At 41.0% G+C, this 15,858-nt stretch overlaps 2 protein-coding genes across 8 annotated transcripts in view; one reads left to right on the forward strand and one right to left on the reverse strand.

The window, feature by feature from the left end:
* Positions 1–8,654, reverse strand: part of epb41l2 (erythrocyte membrane protein band 4.1 like 2) — a 103,069-nt gene extending 94,415 nt beyond the window's left edge. Inside the window, exons 1-2 of one of the 2 annotated variants that reach the window (XM_064990896.1) lie at positions 8,539–8,654; positions 5,297–5,460 (exon numbers count right to left, since the gene is read on the reverse strand). The gene's annotated coding sequence lies outside the window, so the exon portion shown is untranslated. Of the gene's footprint in view, positions 1–4,080; positions 4,249–5,296; positions 5,461–8,538 lie in introns of those variants that run through there. The other variant, XM_064990897.1, reaches the window with a different exon arrangement.
* Positions 6,566–15,858, forward strand: part of LOC135557550 (A-kinase anchor protein 7-like) — a 59,543-nt gene continuing 50,250 nt past the window's right edge. Inside the window, exons 1-9 of one of the 6 annotated variants that reach the window (XM_064990917.1) lie at positions 6,566–6,629; positions 6,755–6,816; positions 7,047–7,229; positions 8,296–8,436; positions 8,891–9,039; positions 11,843–11,979; positions 12,622–12,782; positions 13,390–13,502; positions 14,589–14,736. In XM_064990917.1, the coding sequence (XP_064846989.1) occupies positions 7,067–7,229; positions 8,296–8,436; positions 8,891–9,039; positions 11,843–11,979; positions 12,622–12,782; positions 13,390–13,502; positions 14,589–14,736 (1,012 nt within the window). In that variant the 5' untranslated portion in view covers positions 6,566–6,629; positions 6,755–6,816; positions 7,047–7,066. Of the gene's footprint in view, positions 7,230–7,268; positions 7,409–8,120; positions 8,204–8,295; positions 8,437–8,890; positions 9,040–11,842; positions 11,980–12,621; positions 12,783–13,389; positions 13,503–14,588; positions 14,737–15,858 lie in introns of those variants that run through there. The other 5 variants (XM_064990915.1, XM_064990916.1, XM_064990914.1 and 2 more) reach the window with 5 other exon arrangements.

Consider the following 15,858-nt stretch of genomic DNA (forward strand, 5'->3'; position numbering starts at 1 on the left):
TGAAGTCCATTTGAACAGGGTATGGTAATAAGTGCCAGGCGCACCAGTTTGAGTGTGTAAAGAATTGCAACGCTGCTGGGTTTTTAGCACTCCTGAAAGAAGGCTCCGCCACCCAAAGAACATCCAGCCAACTTGACACAACTATGGGAAGCATTGGCATCAATATCGACTGCCGTCCCTGTGGAACGCTTGACACCTTGTAGAGTCCATGCCCTGACAAATTGAGGCTGTTCTGAGGGCAAAAGGCAGTACTACTCAATATAAGGAAGGTGTTCCTAATGTTTGGTACACTCAGTGTAATATTGTAATGATCACATGATATTTGGTTGACATGTTGCCTTTCAATTCCTTTTAGCAATTAATGTGAAGCAGAGATAACACCATATCATTTTGACCTGGACAGACTAAACATTTTTTTTTTAAATGGAGTGAATTTGTATCAAAGAACAGTGTCGTGTGTTCTATAACCGCAGCATCAGATGACATATCAACAGCTTTACTTGGCAAAACAAATAAAAGACTGGACCACCTTGCTGCAGGGTAGTGCAGCAGCACGCACAACAACCATTAGCAATTTCACTTGCCATCAAATATCCATTACATAGCAGATATTCTGTTGTGGGCACTGGGGATCAATATACCATTTTATGTTTAGGAGGTTGCGTGTGCTTTATTAATGCATCGATTACCTTTTAAATGTTTGTAGTGTAATGAATCAATGGGCTGATGGCCTTGTCTTTCTTTATAACCTTGACGTAGACGTGAGCTAATCAAATTGTATTGGTCACATGTACCAAATACAACAGGTGTAGACTTTACAGTGAAATGCTTGTTTATAAGCTTTTCCCAACGACCAGAGTAGAAAAAGAAAATGGCAACACAAGGAATAAAATACACAAGAATGGAGCTATATACAGGGAGTACCAGTCCCTGATCAATGTGCAGAGAGAGGTATGAGATTGATACTGTACAGTATCTACATGAAGGCAGGGTAAAGAGACTAGGCATCAGGATAGATAATAATAAGAGTAAAATAAAGAACAGAGTAGCAGCAGTATATGAGAGTGAAAGTGTGTGTGTGGTGTCAGTGTGTGTGTGTATATATATATATATATATATATATATGAGTGATTATACTAGACTACTTATATTTACTGCACAGGGAACATTAAAAGGAAAACCACTCTGCCAAAAAATGCATTAGCCCACAGTTGATACAGTCCCAAAATATTTTGCATGTCAGTCAACTTTTCAAGATATTGTACTTTCGAGAAGCAAAGTGTCACTGGCCACATCATCATGATGATGCAAAATGTTAATAAAGAATTTAACACCGATACCGATTATTGGAGGACCCAAAAAAGCCAATACCGATTAAATCGGACAGTTTTTATATATTTGTAATAATGACAATTACAACAATACTGAATGAACACTTATTTTAATGTAATATGATAAAATCAATTTAGTCTCATAAATAATGAAACATGTTCAATTTGGTTTAAATAATGCAAAAACACAGTGTTGGAGAAGTGCAATATGTGCCATGTAAAAAAAAACTAACGTTTAAGTTCTTTGCTCAGAACATATCGGTTGATTGATGGTGATTCCTTTTAACATGAGTCTTCAATATTCCCAGTCAAGAAGTTTTAGGTTGTAGTTATTATAGGAATATTTCGCTCTATACCATTTGTATTTCATATAATTTGACTAATGGATGTTCTTATAGGCACTTTAGTATTGCCAGCCTAATCTCGGGAGTTGATAGGCTTGAAGTCAAACAGCACTGTGCTTCAAACATTGCTAAGAGCTGCTGGCAAACACAGTAAAGTACTGTTTGAATGCATGCTTACGAGCCTGCTGCTGCCTACCACCACTCAGTCAGAATGCTCTATCAAATATCAAATCATATACTTAATTATAATAAAACAAGCCTTTGGTCATTAATATGGTGAAATCCGGAAACTATCATTTCGAAAACAAAATGTTTATTCTTTCAGTGAAATACGGAACCGTTCAGTATTTTATCAAACGGGTGGCAACCCTAAGTCTAAATATTGCCGTTGCATCGCACAACCTTTAACGTTATATAATTATGTAAAATTCTGGCAAATTAATTACGGTCTTTGTTAGGAAGAAATGGTCTTCACACAGTTCGGAACGAGCCAGGCTGCCCAAACTGCTGCATATACCCTGACTCTGCTTGCACTGAACGCAAGAGAAGTGCCACAATTTCCCTAGTTAATATTGCCTTCTAACATTAATTTCTTTTAACTACATATGCAGGTTAAAAAATATATAATTGTGTATTGATTTTAAGAAAAGCATGGATGTTTATGGTTAGGTACATTTGTGCAACGATTGTGCTTTTTTCGCAAATGCGCTTTTGTTAAATCATCACCCGCTTGGCGAAGTTGAAGTAGGCTGTGATTCGATGATAAATTAACAGACACCGCATTGATTATATGCAATGCAGAACAAGATAGTTAACCTAGTAATATCATCAACCATGTGTAGTTAACTAGTGATTGTGAAGATTGATTGTTTTTTATAAGACAAGTTTAATGCTAGCTAGCAGCTTACCTTGGCTCCTTGCATCCACAAGGTCATTTTGATGCTGCACTCACGTAAAGGTGGTCAGCCTGCCATGCAGTCTCCTCCTGGATTTCAATGTAATCAGCATCCAAAAAGGCCGATTTACCGATTGTAATGAAAACTTGAAAATCGGCCCTAATTAATCGGCCATGTTGATTAAATCGGTCGACCTCTAGTTGTAACTCATAATAGGACTGTGTTAGAGGTCTAAAGGGTCCCTCACAACACTCCTGTGATAGGGTCATGTCAAAAAGCCAACATCTGAAACATCAAACCATGATGAAACCAACATCTTAATTTCAGCCAACCAAATAACACATAATAGACTGAGGAATCACATTTTAAAGAACAAATTATTTTGGTCAAAAGGTTTTGAAAGGTCAATTTCAAATAGGATTAATAAAGCACAAATGCAAAGAAAAATATGGAGCCAAACACGACTCCAACACCAACATTAAGTTTGCTGACAACACAACAGTGGTAGGCCTGATCACCGACAACAATGAGACAGCCTATGGGAGGATGTCAGAGAACTGGCAGTGTGGTGCCAGGACAACAACCTCTCCCTCAATGTGAGCAAGACAAAGGAGCTGATCGTAGACTCCAGGAAAAGGCAGGCCGAACAGGCCCCCATTAACATCGATGGGGCTGTAGTGGAGCGGGTCAAGAGTTTCATGTTCCATGTTCCAACGAACTATCATGGTCCAAACATACCGAGACAGTTGTGAAGAGGGCACAAAACGTTTTCCCCCTCTGGAGACTGAAAAGATTTGGCATGGGCCCCCAGATCCTCAAAAGGTTCTACAGCTACACCATCGAGAGCATCCTGACTGGTTGCATCACCGCCTGGTATGGCAAGTGCTCGGCATCTGACCGTAAGGCGCTACAGAGGGTAGTGCAAACGGCCCAGTACATCACTGGGGCCAAGCTTCCTGCCATCCAGGACCTATATAATAAGCGGTGTCAGAGGAAAGCCCATATATATTGTCAGAGACTCCAGTCACCCAAGTTATAGACTGCTTTCTCTGCTACCGCACGGCAAGCGGTGCCGGAGCGCCAAGTCTAGGGCCAACAGACTCCTCAGCTTCTACCCCAAAGCCATTAGACTCATAAAATCACCACCGCACAATATACATTGACCCCCCCCCCCCCACTGCTGCTACTACTCGCTGTTTGTTTTACCTATGCATAGTCACTTCGCCCCCACCTACATGTACAGATTACCTCAACTAGCCTTTACCCCTGCATACTGACTCGGTAACGGTGCCCGGTATCGAGTCAGTGTATTACTTTCTATTTTAGCCTACTTGGTAAATATTTTCTTCTTGAATTGCACTGTTGATTTAAGGGCTTGTAAGTAAGCATTTGACGGTAAAGTCTACACTTGTTGTATTTGGTGCATGTGGCAAATAAAGTTTGAATTCATTGAACTATCCATATTCCGTCTTTCTTCACACATCAAGGTAAAAGTAACATCCAACTCACCAGCAGAATATGAACATGATCCCAGATGACAGCCAGGTCCACCGATACATCCCAAGAAATACGGGTGCAAAACAAAGACAAAGGGAGAATTATGTCCATCTTGTATTAATTTAATAGTTGTACATGCTGTCAGAGGTATGAAACAAGACCACACCCATGTAGAATTTAAAACCAGAAGTAAAAGAGAAATTATATACCTCAATAGTGTTGGTCCTGTTTAAACCACTGATTCTCAATTACAGATTAACGACAGATAAATCCTAGTTCCAGTTGATTAGCATGATATGTGCAGTGATACTACCAGGGAATCAAACTTCTCTCTTAACCACCCAGGGTTGTTGTTTCTTGTCAAATCCCGGAACATGGTGGCTATGCAGATTTACCCAAAGGGATTAGTTAGAAGAATTCACAATTCACCATCTGGCCCGTGCTGTAGATATTAAATGCATTAAAAACTGCATTAAAAGAAATCCTGGCTGCTCACTTTTTGTTGGCAAAGAGGTTGCTCTAGGTTAACATCACCTGTGGTAGAAGAGCTAGGTCCAGGTTTGCCTTCAATGAAGCAAATTCCAATGGGATGAAAATAGAGTATCCGCTAGTTCTCCTTACTGCTGACCAATGAGGATGGCTAGTGTTAAAGTCAACAGTGGATTAAGAGGGAGAAAGAAGAAGTACTTGGAGCAGTGACTGTCACACACTGTGTGCACGTAAATCCTCTCGATGCTACCTTGGGGCTGAGCCTTGAACACAGGCAGCCTGGTTCAAAATCCTCTACTTTTTTAAAGCAGCAGCTCCACTGTCATTGTTTGACTGATTATTGAGACAACAGCAACTGCTCTCTTCATAACCTTTTCATGTAATACCCTCCATGACGCAGGATGACTGTCATGTACAGGTGATGACAGTGGAGCTGATGGAATGACTAAAAATCCATTAATTTTAATCCTCCACATTATAATCTGTTTCATGACGGCATGCATATGCCTTTAATGGCTGACATTCCGCACATACCGCAATCAATTACACATCTTTGAGATTACATGGTACATTCCAAGAATACTTCAGTGTAAAAATAAGTCTTGATTTTACATGGCTACAATTTACATGTAAATGGTGGTTCTATGAATGGTTGCTGTTGTGTAACACTGCACCCCATGTCACATATCTTGGAGGAAGGAACTTTAAGCAAATATAGGCATTTCAGATTCTTACTCACCTCAGAGACTGTACTACAAGTGACATGGGCACAAGGGGTAAGGTGGGGAGAGACATTCCATGCATTCACCGGGCCGCTTCTGTTTAGTTCAAGAACAAGTTGCCAAACTGGTCCTGCTATTACACCTGTTCCCTTTCTGTGATGGCAGATATCTCCCCCACAACCTGAAACCAAATCCAGTGGTTTACAGTTACAACACAAACAAAGGCGTGAAAGGCAGAGACAAGCACATATGTGAACCTTACACTTTCAAGGCACTGTTTGTTCCGCAAACAATACAGGTGTTACCTGAGGAGAGGATGGTGAACAAGGAAGGAGTGTGGTGTACTTCTTCTCATGGAGTTTGAACAGAAATTAAATTAATGTTTTTAATGTCATTTCAATACTGCATAAGCTTCAGCAGGTGAATTGGACACAATGTTATATGATGACAAACTACTGGCTTGTTGAGAGATCTGTCCTTCAGGATCACCTCAATGTATGTGACTGTGTTATTTTACAAGAGGTTATGGCTGAAATTAGCTAGCGCCTGCCACCTGAAATTACAAAGCTGTTAACTGTCACTAACACAAATACAAGAAGGTGTGTATTGATTTGATGAGTCTTTTCCCCTCAGTTATTATATACATGAAGAGAAGAGATAAACAGTACTCAAATAGTTATAAGAGCTCTGATCTATTTTGTTCACCACGCCACCTACACAGCATGTGTGCGTTACAAACCATGTCCTGGGGTCCTCTGTGGCCTAATCTAACTGAGGCAATAGCGCATTAACTGATACTATATCACCACCTGTTGCTGGCTATTTGTTTTTAGAAAGTAGCAGTTCTCAGGCACGGACAAGTGACGGACAGCTCTCAGCATTTAGTGAGAGAAATGAGTGCTCTGAATTTAGCTGTCGAAGGAAACGTATTATTTCGTAAATACGTTACCTGTACAATATTGTAATGACCTCACCCTATTATCACTTGCTAACGTTACTGTATCAGTTAGCAGAAAGTGAAACGTTGTTTCAGTAACAGTGTCAAATACAAAGTGTGTTACTAATCAACATCACTACATCTGTATTGATGTTTTTTTATATTCTGAAGAGTAAACAGCTGATTTAATAGTCGTTTACAGACAAACAAACACAAAAGGTAACATTACCATGATGTTCCAAAACTGTAGCGTTGAGCACGAGAATGTCATATGACAACGTTAACTTCAGTTTTTGTCATTAGCGTATATAATTTGATCCTTTTGAGCATCCGTAGTCCTGTGTTTACATGTGTAGCGAATCATGTTAGCTAGCTATGCTAGCCGTAAGCAACACGTTACTATTTTCGAATGAGTGAGTGACACGTTTGTCCAGGCACATGCTCCTTTAAGTCAGCCGGTCTGCTGTCGTAGCCATGCTATCGAGGTTAGAGCTAGTTAGCGAGCTAACGTTAACTTGAATTTGACTTATTTCAACAGGTGGCAGGCGCTAGCTAAAAGTTAGCAAGCACGTAAGACTGAATCCCATGGCCTGATCACATGTGAGTAAGCTGTCTTGCGCACAAATTCTATAAATATGTAGCTAGCTAACTGGTGAATCTCGTTTAGGTTTTCATGCTAGGACCTCAGTTCTTTAAATCATTGAGAGGGATTTGTCTGCTTCAAAGAGTAATTGTAGCAGAAAACATCAATGTGCGAACTGCACAAGGTGCCTCGCTGAATGTGATCAAAGCTCGTCAAAACAGTTGCTACGTGTCTGTGTTACCTCAAGGTCAGGTAAACTTAATTGAAATGCAGCCGGTCACCGGGACTGATTATGCTGTCGAGCTTGAGACAAACAGCATTGAACATGGCAACGTCCACCTGCTGTCACCTGCACATGGTGCATCAACCGATCCAGTTGCTGCTGAGGAGAGTCACTTGCATTGCAATGTGAAGGAGCTCATTGCCCCTGGTGAGAAATATTTATCCTACCCTCTGTGGTGCTTGTTTTCATTACATGTATCATCACTGAAATCGAAAACTCATAAATGATTATTAGAGAATTGTAAGAAAGTACTCTTCTTGACAGTGCATCCCACAGTAATTTATTGGATGACATGTTGCGCAAACAGACAGAAGCCCCTTTGTACAGTAAGTACAGTATGTTGTTGTTATTATGTACTGTCTTAGTGGTGGCCAGTGTCATGGCCTAATATCAGAATTATAGTATCGTCACTCTCACAAGATGTCTGACCTTCTAGCATACTGTTTACATGCTTGCTGTTGTCAAAACAGGCAGTTAACCCACTGTTCCTCGGCTGTAATTGAAAATAAGAATTTGTTCTTAACTGACTTGCCTAGTTAAATAAAGGTAAAAAATAAATAAAAAAAGACAATTCCATGGTAACAAAATGACAGAGACTCCAAACAAAAACCATTGATTTTGAAGTTTAACAAACCATTGAACTCTATGCACAATGACCACAGAACTCTATGCACAATCACTATTAGACAGTAAATAAAACATGTTTTACTGGAAATTTTTTGTTAACAGAATTATGGTCAAATCTCCCTCAGTATTATTCTGGAACCAGAACTTTGTGTCTGCAGTGTTATTCCTGTAAATGTGTTTTTATAAAAGTTTCTGTGGAACTTGTTAAAAATTGTCCTTGTGCATAAAGTTATATATTTTATAACTTTGAAATCAATAGTTTTTGTTTGGTTTACATTTTTTAAGTGAAAGATCTGTGTCTCAGTGTAATCCTGTTACTGTGGAATTGCCCCGACGCAGAACAGTGGATGGGGTGGAGTCACACACACACGCACAATCTGTCTAGTCAGACCATAAATTGTACAACGATCAGTTTTTGCAGTTGCTCAACTACTTCCAATGAATAGCTTATATTCACTAGCTACAAACATTAATTACATTCATCCAGATACTTGGTGAGCCTTTTTCTTGAAAATTATGTCTGAGGTATTTGAAGGATCAATCTTAGCCTTCCACATGCTGTCATCATCTCCCCCTTGTTCCTCAGAACATGAAATAGTGAAGAGGATCAAGAAGAGACCCAAGAAGCCACGTGGAAGGAAGCAGAAGTCTAAGTCATCTGAATGTTCTGACAATCTTATGTCCGAACTTCCATTTGCAAGTACAGCAATATGGAAGGATCTTGGCTGTAAGTAAACCGTCTATGCCATATAATTTGTTTTGCAGTTGATTCCAGGCTAACTCAAATCAACATATCCAGGCTAATATAACACAGTTAGTTGTAACATACCTTCATTGAGAGGATGTGCTCAGTAGTTCCCATAGTGTGACCAGTTGATGGTTTCTTTCCATTTTAACTGGCTGGGCGAGTAGGAGAGCAGAAATTTGACTAGCGGCACCGACTCTGTAAGTCTATAATGACTGGTTATTTGTAGTTGCCAATTGATGCAAGGATCTTCCTTGTACCGCAGCTGCCCTTGCATTCAAATTTTCTCCAGCTGCCTACTGGCGATGAATAATGCATTGTTGACTTGACTGGCAGTTGGTTTTACAGGAGGGCAGTCAAATCCAACTACAGAATAACGGCATCACACATTTGTCTCTTGTACAACACTAATATCATTGTGTTACATTTCCCCCAGTTACCAAGCCAGAGGCCAAATTGAAAAATAAACGAAAGAGAGGTGCAAGTGGTCGGGTAGAAAGTGAAGAGGATGCAGATACAAAGAAGAAGAAGAAGGAAACACAACGCCCAAACTACTTTGTTTCAATACCCATCACAAATCCCAAGGTACAATTTAGTGATATATTTTTGTTGAAAAATTCATTTGTATTTTATTTTGGGGTATTTCTCTATATAGTGTGTCCATATAAACTCACTATATTTAGAATACATACACCATGTGATCACAAAACAACTGCTACATAGAAAACAGTTTAACATCTGTGTTGATCAAAGGCAATGGGGTTTGGCTGGGGTAGGCCATCATTGTAAATAAGAATTTGTTCTTAACTGACTTGCCTAGTTAAATAAAGGTTTAATGAAAATAATATCTTTGATTAACACAATGTTATACTGTTTTTTTAAATGTTGTCGTCCCATCTCGAGACTTACGCAACTTTGTGCGTTTGTTAAAAAGCGTTTATCCTCATATAACCTCTGTCGACTATTACATATCTTAGATGCTTCATCAGAAACAACAGCTCCTTGGGCTGTATTATCTCTCGACGCAGAAAAAGCTTTTGATAGACTAGAATGGTCATATCTCTGGTCTGTCTTGGAACATATGGGAATTGGCTCCAATTTCATTAATATGATTGAAATATTATATGCCAATCCCCTAGCTATAGTTATAACAGGCAATATCTGCTCTATTCAGAATCACTCGAAGCAGCAGACAAGGCGATCCAATTTCGCCTTTGCTATTCTTATATCCATGGAACCTCTGGCCAGGTAATTCATCAATCGAAGGAAATAACACCAATTTCTCTAATATCTACAGATCTCGTTATATGTTGACAATATTTTACTATTTTTAGACATTGTTTCTCAGTCGCTCCAAAATACATTTAAGATCATAGATACATTCAGCTTCATCTCAAGCTATAAAATTAATCTAACCGAATCAGCTCTATTGCCTCTCAAGCCCCCGATGGAGGACGCCATCTCTACTTATGGAATCCTAATTGTTTCCCATTTTAAATATTTGGGAGTAGATATATTTCCTTCCATGGATAAAACCATTGCCAGAAACTTTGACATAACGCTCAAATTAATTTACTCTGACCTCAGTATATGGAATGATATCCCAGTTACTTTAACCTGAATTTCTCTAGTTCAATGCGTCCCATTGCTCCTGCTTCTGGCTATTGGATTTAAATTCATAGTGCAGTTTCAAAAGTTTATGGTACACTCAGAGTATTTAGACCCCTTGACTTTTTCCAAATTCTGTTACGTTACAGCCTTATTCTAAAATGGACTAAATAATTTTTCCCCTCATCAATCTACACACCATATCGCATAATGACAAAGTAAAAACAGGTTTGTAGAAATGTTTGCAAATTTATTACAAATAAAGAACAGAAATTCCTTATTTACATAAGTATTCAGACCTTTGCTATGAGACTCGAAATTGAGCTCGGATGCACCCTGTTTCCACTGATCATCCTTTAAATATTTTATACAACTTGATTGGTAAATTCAATTGATTGCACATGATTTGGAAAGGCACACACCTGTCTATATAAGGTCCCACAGTTGACAGTGCATGTCAGAGAAAAAAACCAAGCCCTGAGGTTCTAGGAATTGTCCATAGAGCTCTGAGACAGGATTTTCTTGAGGCACAGATCTGGGGACGGGTACAAAAATGTCTGCAGCATTGAAGGTCCCCAAGAACACTGGCCTCCATCATTCTTAAAAGGTAGAAGTTTGAAACCACCCGGACTCTTCCTGGAGCTGGCCGACCGGCCCTCCTGCGCAATCGGGGGAGAAGGGCCTTGGTCAGGGAGGTGAAAAAGAACCCGATGGTCACTGACAGAGCTCAAGAGTTCCTCAGTGGAGCTGGAAGAACCTTCCAGAATGACAACCATGTCTGCAGTACTCCACCAATCAGACCTTTATGGTAGAATGGCCAGATGGAAGCCACTCCTCAGTAAAAGGCACATGACAGCCCACTTGGAGTTTGCCAAAGACTCTCAGACCATGAGAAACAAGATTCTCTGGTCTGATGAAACCAAGATTGAACACTTTGGCCTGAATGCCAAGCGTCATGTTTGGAGGAAACCTGGCACTATCCCTACAGTGAAGCATGGTGGTGGCAGCATCATGCTGTGGGGATGTTTTTCAGCGGTAGGGACTGGGAGACTAGTCAGGATCGAGGGAAAGATGAACGGAGCAAAGAACCAGAGATCCTTGATGAAAACCTGCTCCAGAGTGCTCAGGACCTCAGACTGAAATACATTTCGAAGAGCATGAATTTAAATATTCAATGCGTTGAATCTATTATGTTACTTAACAATGATAACCCCTTGAATCTCTCCATCAATCAGACAGGATTTCTGCTGGCATACAGCACTGCTGCGCAGACAAATGTTGGCTCTGAGATGGAAACCACCCCACTTTTTAACCATTTAGAAGTTATAACATTAGAATTATCGACAGTGAGAATGAATGGTGCTAGGCAAGGAACAATTGAGCCCTGGAAGTAAAGAACAATCTCAGCTAAAGCCCCACACATACAAACCAATTATGTATATTTATTTAGACTTTGGTACTTTCTTTGCTTTCAAGCCCACGGGGAAGGGGTGGTACAGCCAGAAGAGGACTGGCCACCCCTCGTAGCCTGGTTCCTTTCTAGGTTTCTTCCTAGGTTCTGGTCTTTCTAGGGAGTTTTTCCTAGCCACTGTGCTTCTACACCTGCATTGCTTGCTGTTTGGGGTTTTAGGCTGCGTTTCTGTACAGTACTTTTTGACATCAGATGATTTAAGAATGGCTTTATAAATACATTTGATTGATTTGTATGTGGGAGGTTCTCTGGTTATTATATATAAATGCTGGATGGCAGGAGGGTGAATGGCATGTTCTACTTGTGCAGATCAGTGAAGGTGTGGGGGTGGTGCAGGCCCTGGTGATGCAGAGAGACTCCAGACTCACACGGGCTCTGGTGCCTGTGGGCAGTCTTCACATCACGCTGCTGGTGACTCACTTGGCCAGTCAAGAGGAAGTCAACTTGTGAGTGTCTGCAGCTGATTTCAACTATTTCAACCAGATAGCCACCGTGTTTGATCGGGATTGTAGTAGAATAATTCTGTCTGTTTCTATGTCCTACGCATTTTATTAACAAAACTGATAAACAACACCTTTTGGAACAATGCGAACTGTGAGGAGACGCACACACGCGTATGTATGGTGGTATTATACAAGTTGTATTGTAGATATGTAGTGGTGTAATGTGTTTCATCATTTTGCCTTCATTTGTTTGGACCCCAGGAAGAGCTAATGGGGATCCTTAATAAATAAAAAATGTTGTAGCCGACGATATTCATTCATCTACAATTTGTCAATAGGTTAAAATAATAATACAAATCAAACATACAGTAAAACACAATGCAGGTAACAATGTCCTCTTTTTTTAACCTCTATAACCACTGAATATATAGGCCTACTATCTCCCTCTGATAAACAAATGGCTATAGATCTGACTGTGTACACATCCCAGGCAATTTAATTTTGCATCACTAAAAACTGCAGGGATGAATGATGTATTAGCCTGAGTGGCTACTGCGTGAGCATGGTGTGGTGGGAAGAGCAAGAGGATGTAGAGGGGATTAATGCCATGGGATTGATCTGGCTGTTGTGCTGTGCTGACTGCAGGGCGGTGTGTGCAGTGGCCCAAATGAAGGCAGCGCTGCGGGACCTGCTGCGGGGGCGGGAGCTCATCCTGCCCTTCCACAGCATCGGACACTTCAGGAATGAGGTGGCGTTCGTAGAGCTGGCTCAGGGAGAACACCTCGCCACGCTGGCCCAGATCACAGGTGGGTGCTACTGCTAGTCGGCTACTGCTGCCCCACCCACTCTGCCCTTTTTTCCCCCCATCCTCCTCCTCCCTCTGCTTCTCTCCCGTGTGCGTAATGTTTTACGTCATTCACCATGCCTTGCTAACTATATGTTAGTCGTATATAGATGTGAGCTGGGATGCCAATTCAAGATAAATCTGTTATGTATATGAGGATTTCCAAGGGTCAGCCCTCAGCACAGTTTTGTTTACCCATTTTTCATAAAATAATATTTAATGTTTAGCTTTTTTTCTCTTTAGCAAAATCTGATATTGGTATTATTTTTTTTTTTTTTTTAGATATTTCTTACTGTTTCCAATGAAACAGTTTTTTTTAGATGGCGCAAGCTTTCCTAAATACAGACACTAACGGATTATGTTATCAGCAGCTGTCCTGCCCAGTCCTGTACTTCCACTAACCGCTATACACCCGCCCTCTCCTCTTCTCTCCTCCTATTGATTATCTTTTTATCTTACACCATCCTGGGCTAAAGTTGCTCTCTCCCTCGCTGTCCTGCATTGCAAATGGATCTGCTGTTGTTATTTCCATCAACCTCTCTCTCTGTCTCTGTGGTCATTCGCTCCAGGGGTTGTGAGGAAAACATTTGAGGAGAAAGGCCTCTCGTCCGGCGACGGCAAAGCGTTCAAGCCCCACCTTACCTTCATGAAATTGTCCAAAGCTCCTAAGCTACGCAGTCAGGTGAGCCTCATCACTCCTCATCACTCTGGCTGGAATGGCATGCATTGAGAACAACACCGACTCAGACAGACAAACAACACTGCTGTGTGGAGGTCTAGGGCAGCTTCACTCTCCTTTCAGACTCACAAGCTTCTCTGCCTTTGAGGGATACCTTATGTGGGTGCGTAGGTAAGACGATGAAATGTGTGGAGGGTAGTGACGCTGAGTCATTCACAGCTAGGTGTACATTTCTATTCTGGCTCGTATAATCTTGATTGACTTAAATCTGGCTGTCTGGAGTCTTAATGTCATTGATTATAATAATGTGTTATCATGAAATAAGTCTCTGCATGATCATTCTAGACTTGGGAATGAAAATCAGTAGTTGTGGAGCGTATGAATTATCATACCCTATTATAATACAGTGATCCAAAATGAGGAAAGGTTATTCCTGTGAATACTGTTGAGCCTATAAATGGCGTACAATATCTTTAGTCTACGTCACTGTCACGTGGAAGGAAGCAGGCCCGTTAAATGTTCCTTTTGAGAGAATGTATATTTGTAACAGCGGTCCACTATTTGACATGGTTGCCATCGTGGCCAAGTGACCGATGGATATGGTTGCCATCGTGGCCAAGTGACCGATGGATATGGTTGCCATCGTGGCCAAGTGACCGATGGATATGGTTGCCATCGTGGCCAAGTGACCGATGGATATGGTTGCCATCGTGGCCAAGTGACCGATGGATATGGTTGCCATCGTGGCCAAGTGACCGATGGATATGGTTGCCATCGTGGCCAAGGGTTATGGTTGCCATCGTGGCCAAGTGACTGATGGTTATGGCAGTATATAGATATTAGTAGATGGTCTGGTCTGGCAGGAGGGATGAGGATTTGACCTGGGAGTTGGAGGGAAAAATGAGAGCTGCCGGCTTAATCTGTTTGGTGGTGGTGGATGACACGTTTCCTGCGTGTTCCTCCTGTGCGTGCACGTGTTTCTGTGTGGGGTCAGGGTGGATGGGTGTGTTCAAGAACATCCATATCTGGTCAGACATGACAGCGAGCACATCCCCATGTCTCTGTGTGTATGTCTGTGTTCTCTCCCAGGGTGTGAAGAAGCTGGACCCTGAGCTGTACTCTGACTACGCTCAGCATCATTTTGGAGACGAGAGGGTGATCAGGCTGGACCTCTGCTCAATGTTGAAGAAAAAGACCCCAGATGGATACTACTACCAAGAGGCCTCCGTTACATTCGGTGAGTAGACACCATGAGGCTTTAAAAAAAATATATATATATATAGTTTATGACTGAAATTCTCATCCGCTCTCAGCATTATTGATATTGTTACACATATAGTGTGGTGGAGTTGAAGAAAGGGAGCCAAGACCTTCAAAATAAAGATAAGAAATATATTTATGTTGGTTCCTCCATCTTGTTGTTGACTCACTTGGCAAACGTCTCTCAACTGCCATTTCATAGATAAAAGTAATAACAATACAAATATAAATTCAGAATATACACTGAACAGAAATACAAACCTCACAACAATTTAAAAGATTTTACAGAGTTACAGTTCATAAGGAAATCCAACCATTTAAATATATTCAGTAGGCCTTCATCTATGGATTTCACATGACTGGAAATACAGATATCCCTCTGTTGGTCACAGATGCCTACAAAAATAAGGTAGGGGCGTGGATCAGAAAACCTGTCAGTATCTGGTGTGACCACTATTTGCCTCATGCAGCGCAACACCATCTCCTTTGCATAGATTTGATAATGCTGTTGATTGTGGCCTGTGGAATGTTGTACCACTCCTCTTCAATGTCTGTGCGAAGTCGCTGGATATTGGCGGAAACTGGAACATGATGTCATACACGTCAGTCATCAGCATCCCAAACATGCTCAATGGGTGACATGTCTGGAGAGTATTCAGGCCATGGAAGGACCTGGACATTTTCAGCTTCCAGGAATTGTGTACAGATCCTTGTGACATGGGGCCGTGCATATTCCTGCTGTCAACATGCCAATTGCACGCTCCCTCAACTTGGGACATCTGTGGCATTCTGTTGTGTGACAAAACTGCACATTTTAGAGTAGCCTTTTATTGTCCCCAACACAAAGTGCAGCTGTGTAATGGTAATGCTGTTTAATCAGCTTCTTGATATGCCATACCTGTCAGATGGATGGATTATTTTGGCAATGGAAAAATGCTCACTTACTGGGTAAGCACATTTGTGCAAAACATTTGAGAGAAAAGCTTTTTGTGCGTATGTAACATTTCTGGGATAATTTATTTCAGCTCATGAAACATGGGACCAACACTTGACATGTTGTGTTTATATTTTTGTTCAGTATATATCAAAATACAATATA

Source organism: Oncorhynchus masou, chromosome 16, assembly GCF_036934945.1.
Source record: "Oncorhynchus masou masou isolate Uvic2021 chromosome 16, UVic_Omas_1.1, whole genome shotgun sequence".
Taxonomy (NCBI): domain Eukaryota; kingdom Metazoa; phylum Chordata; class Actinopteri; order Salmoniformes; family Salmonidae; genus Oncorhynchus; species Oncorhynchus masou.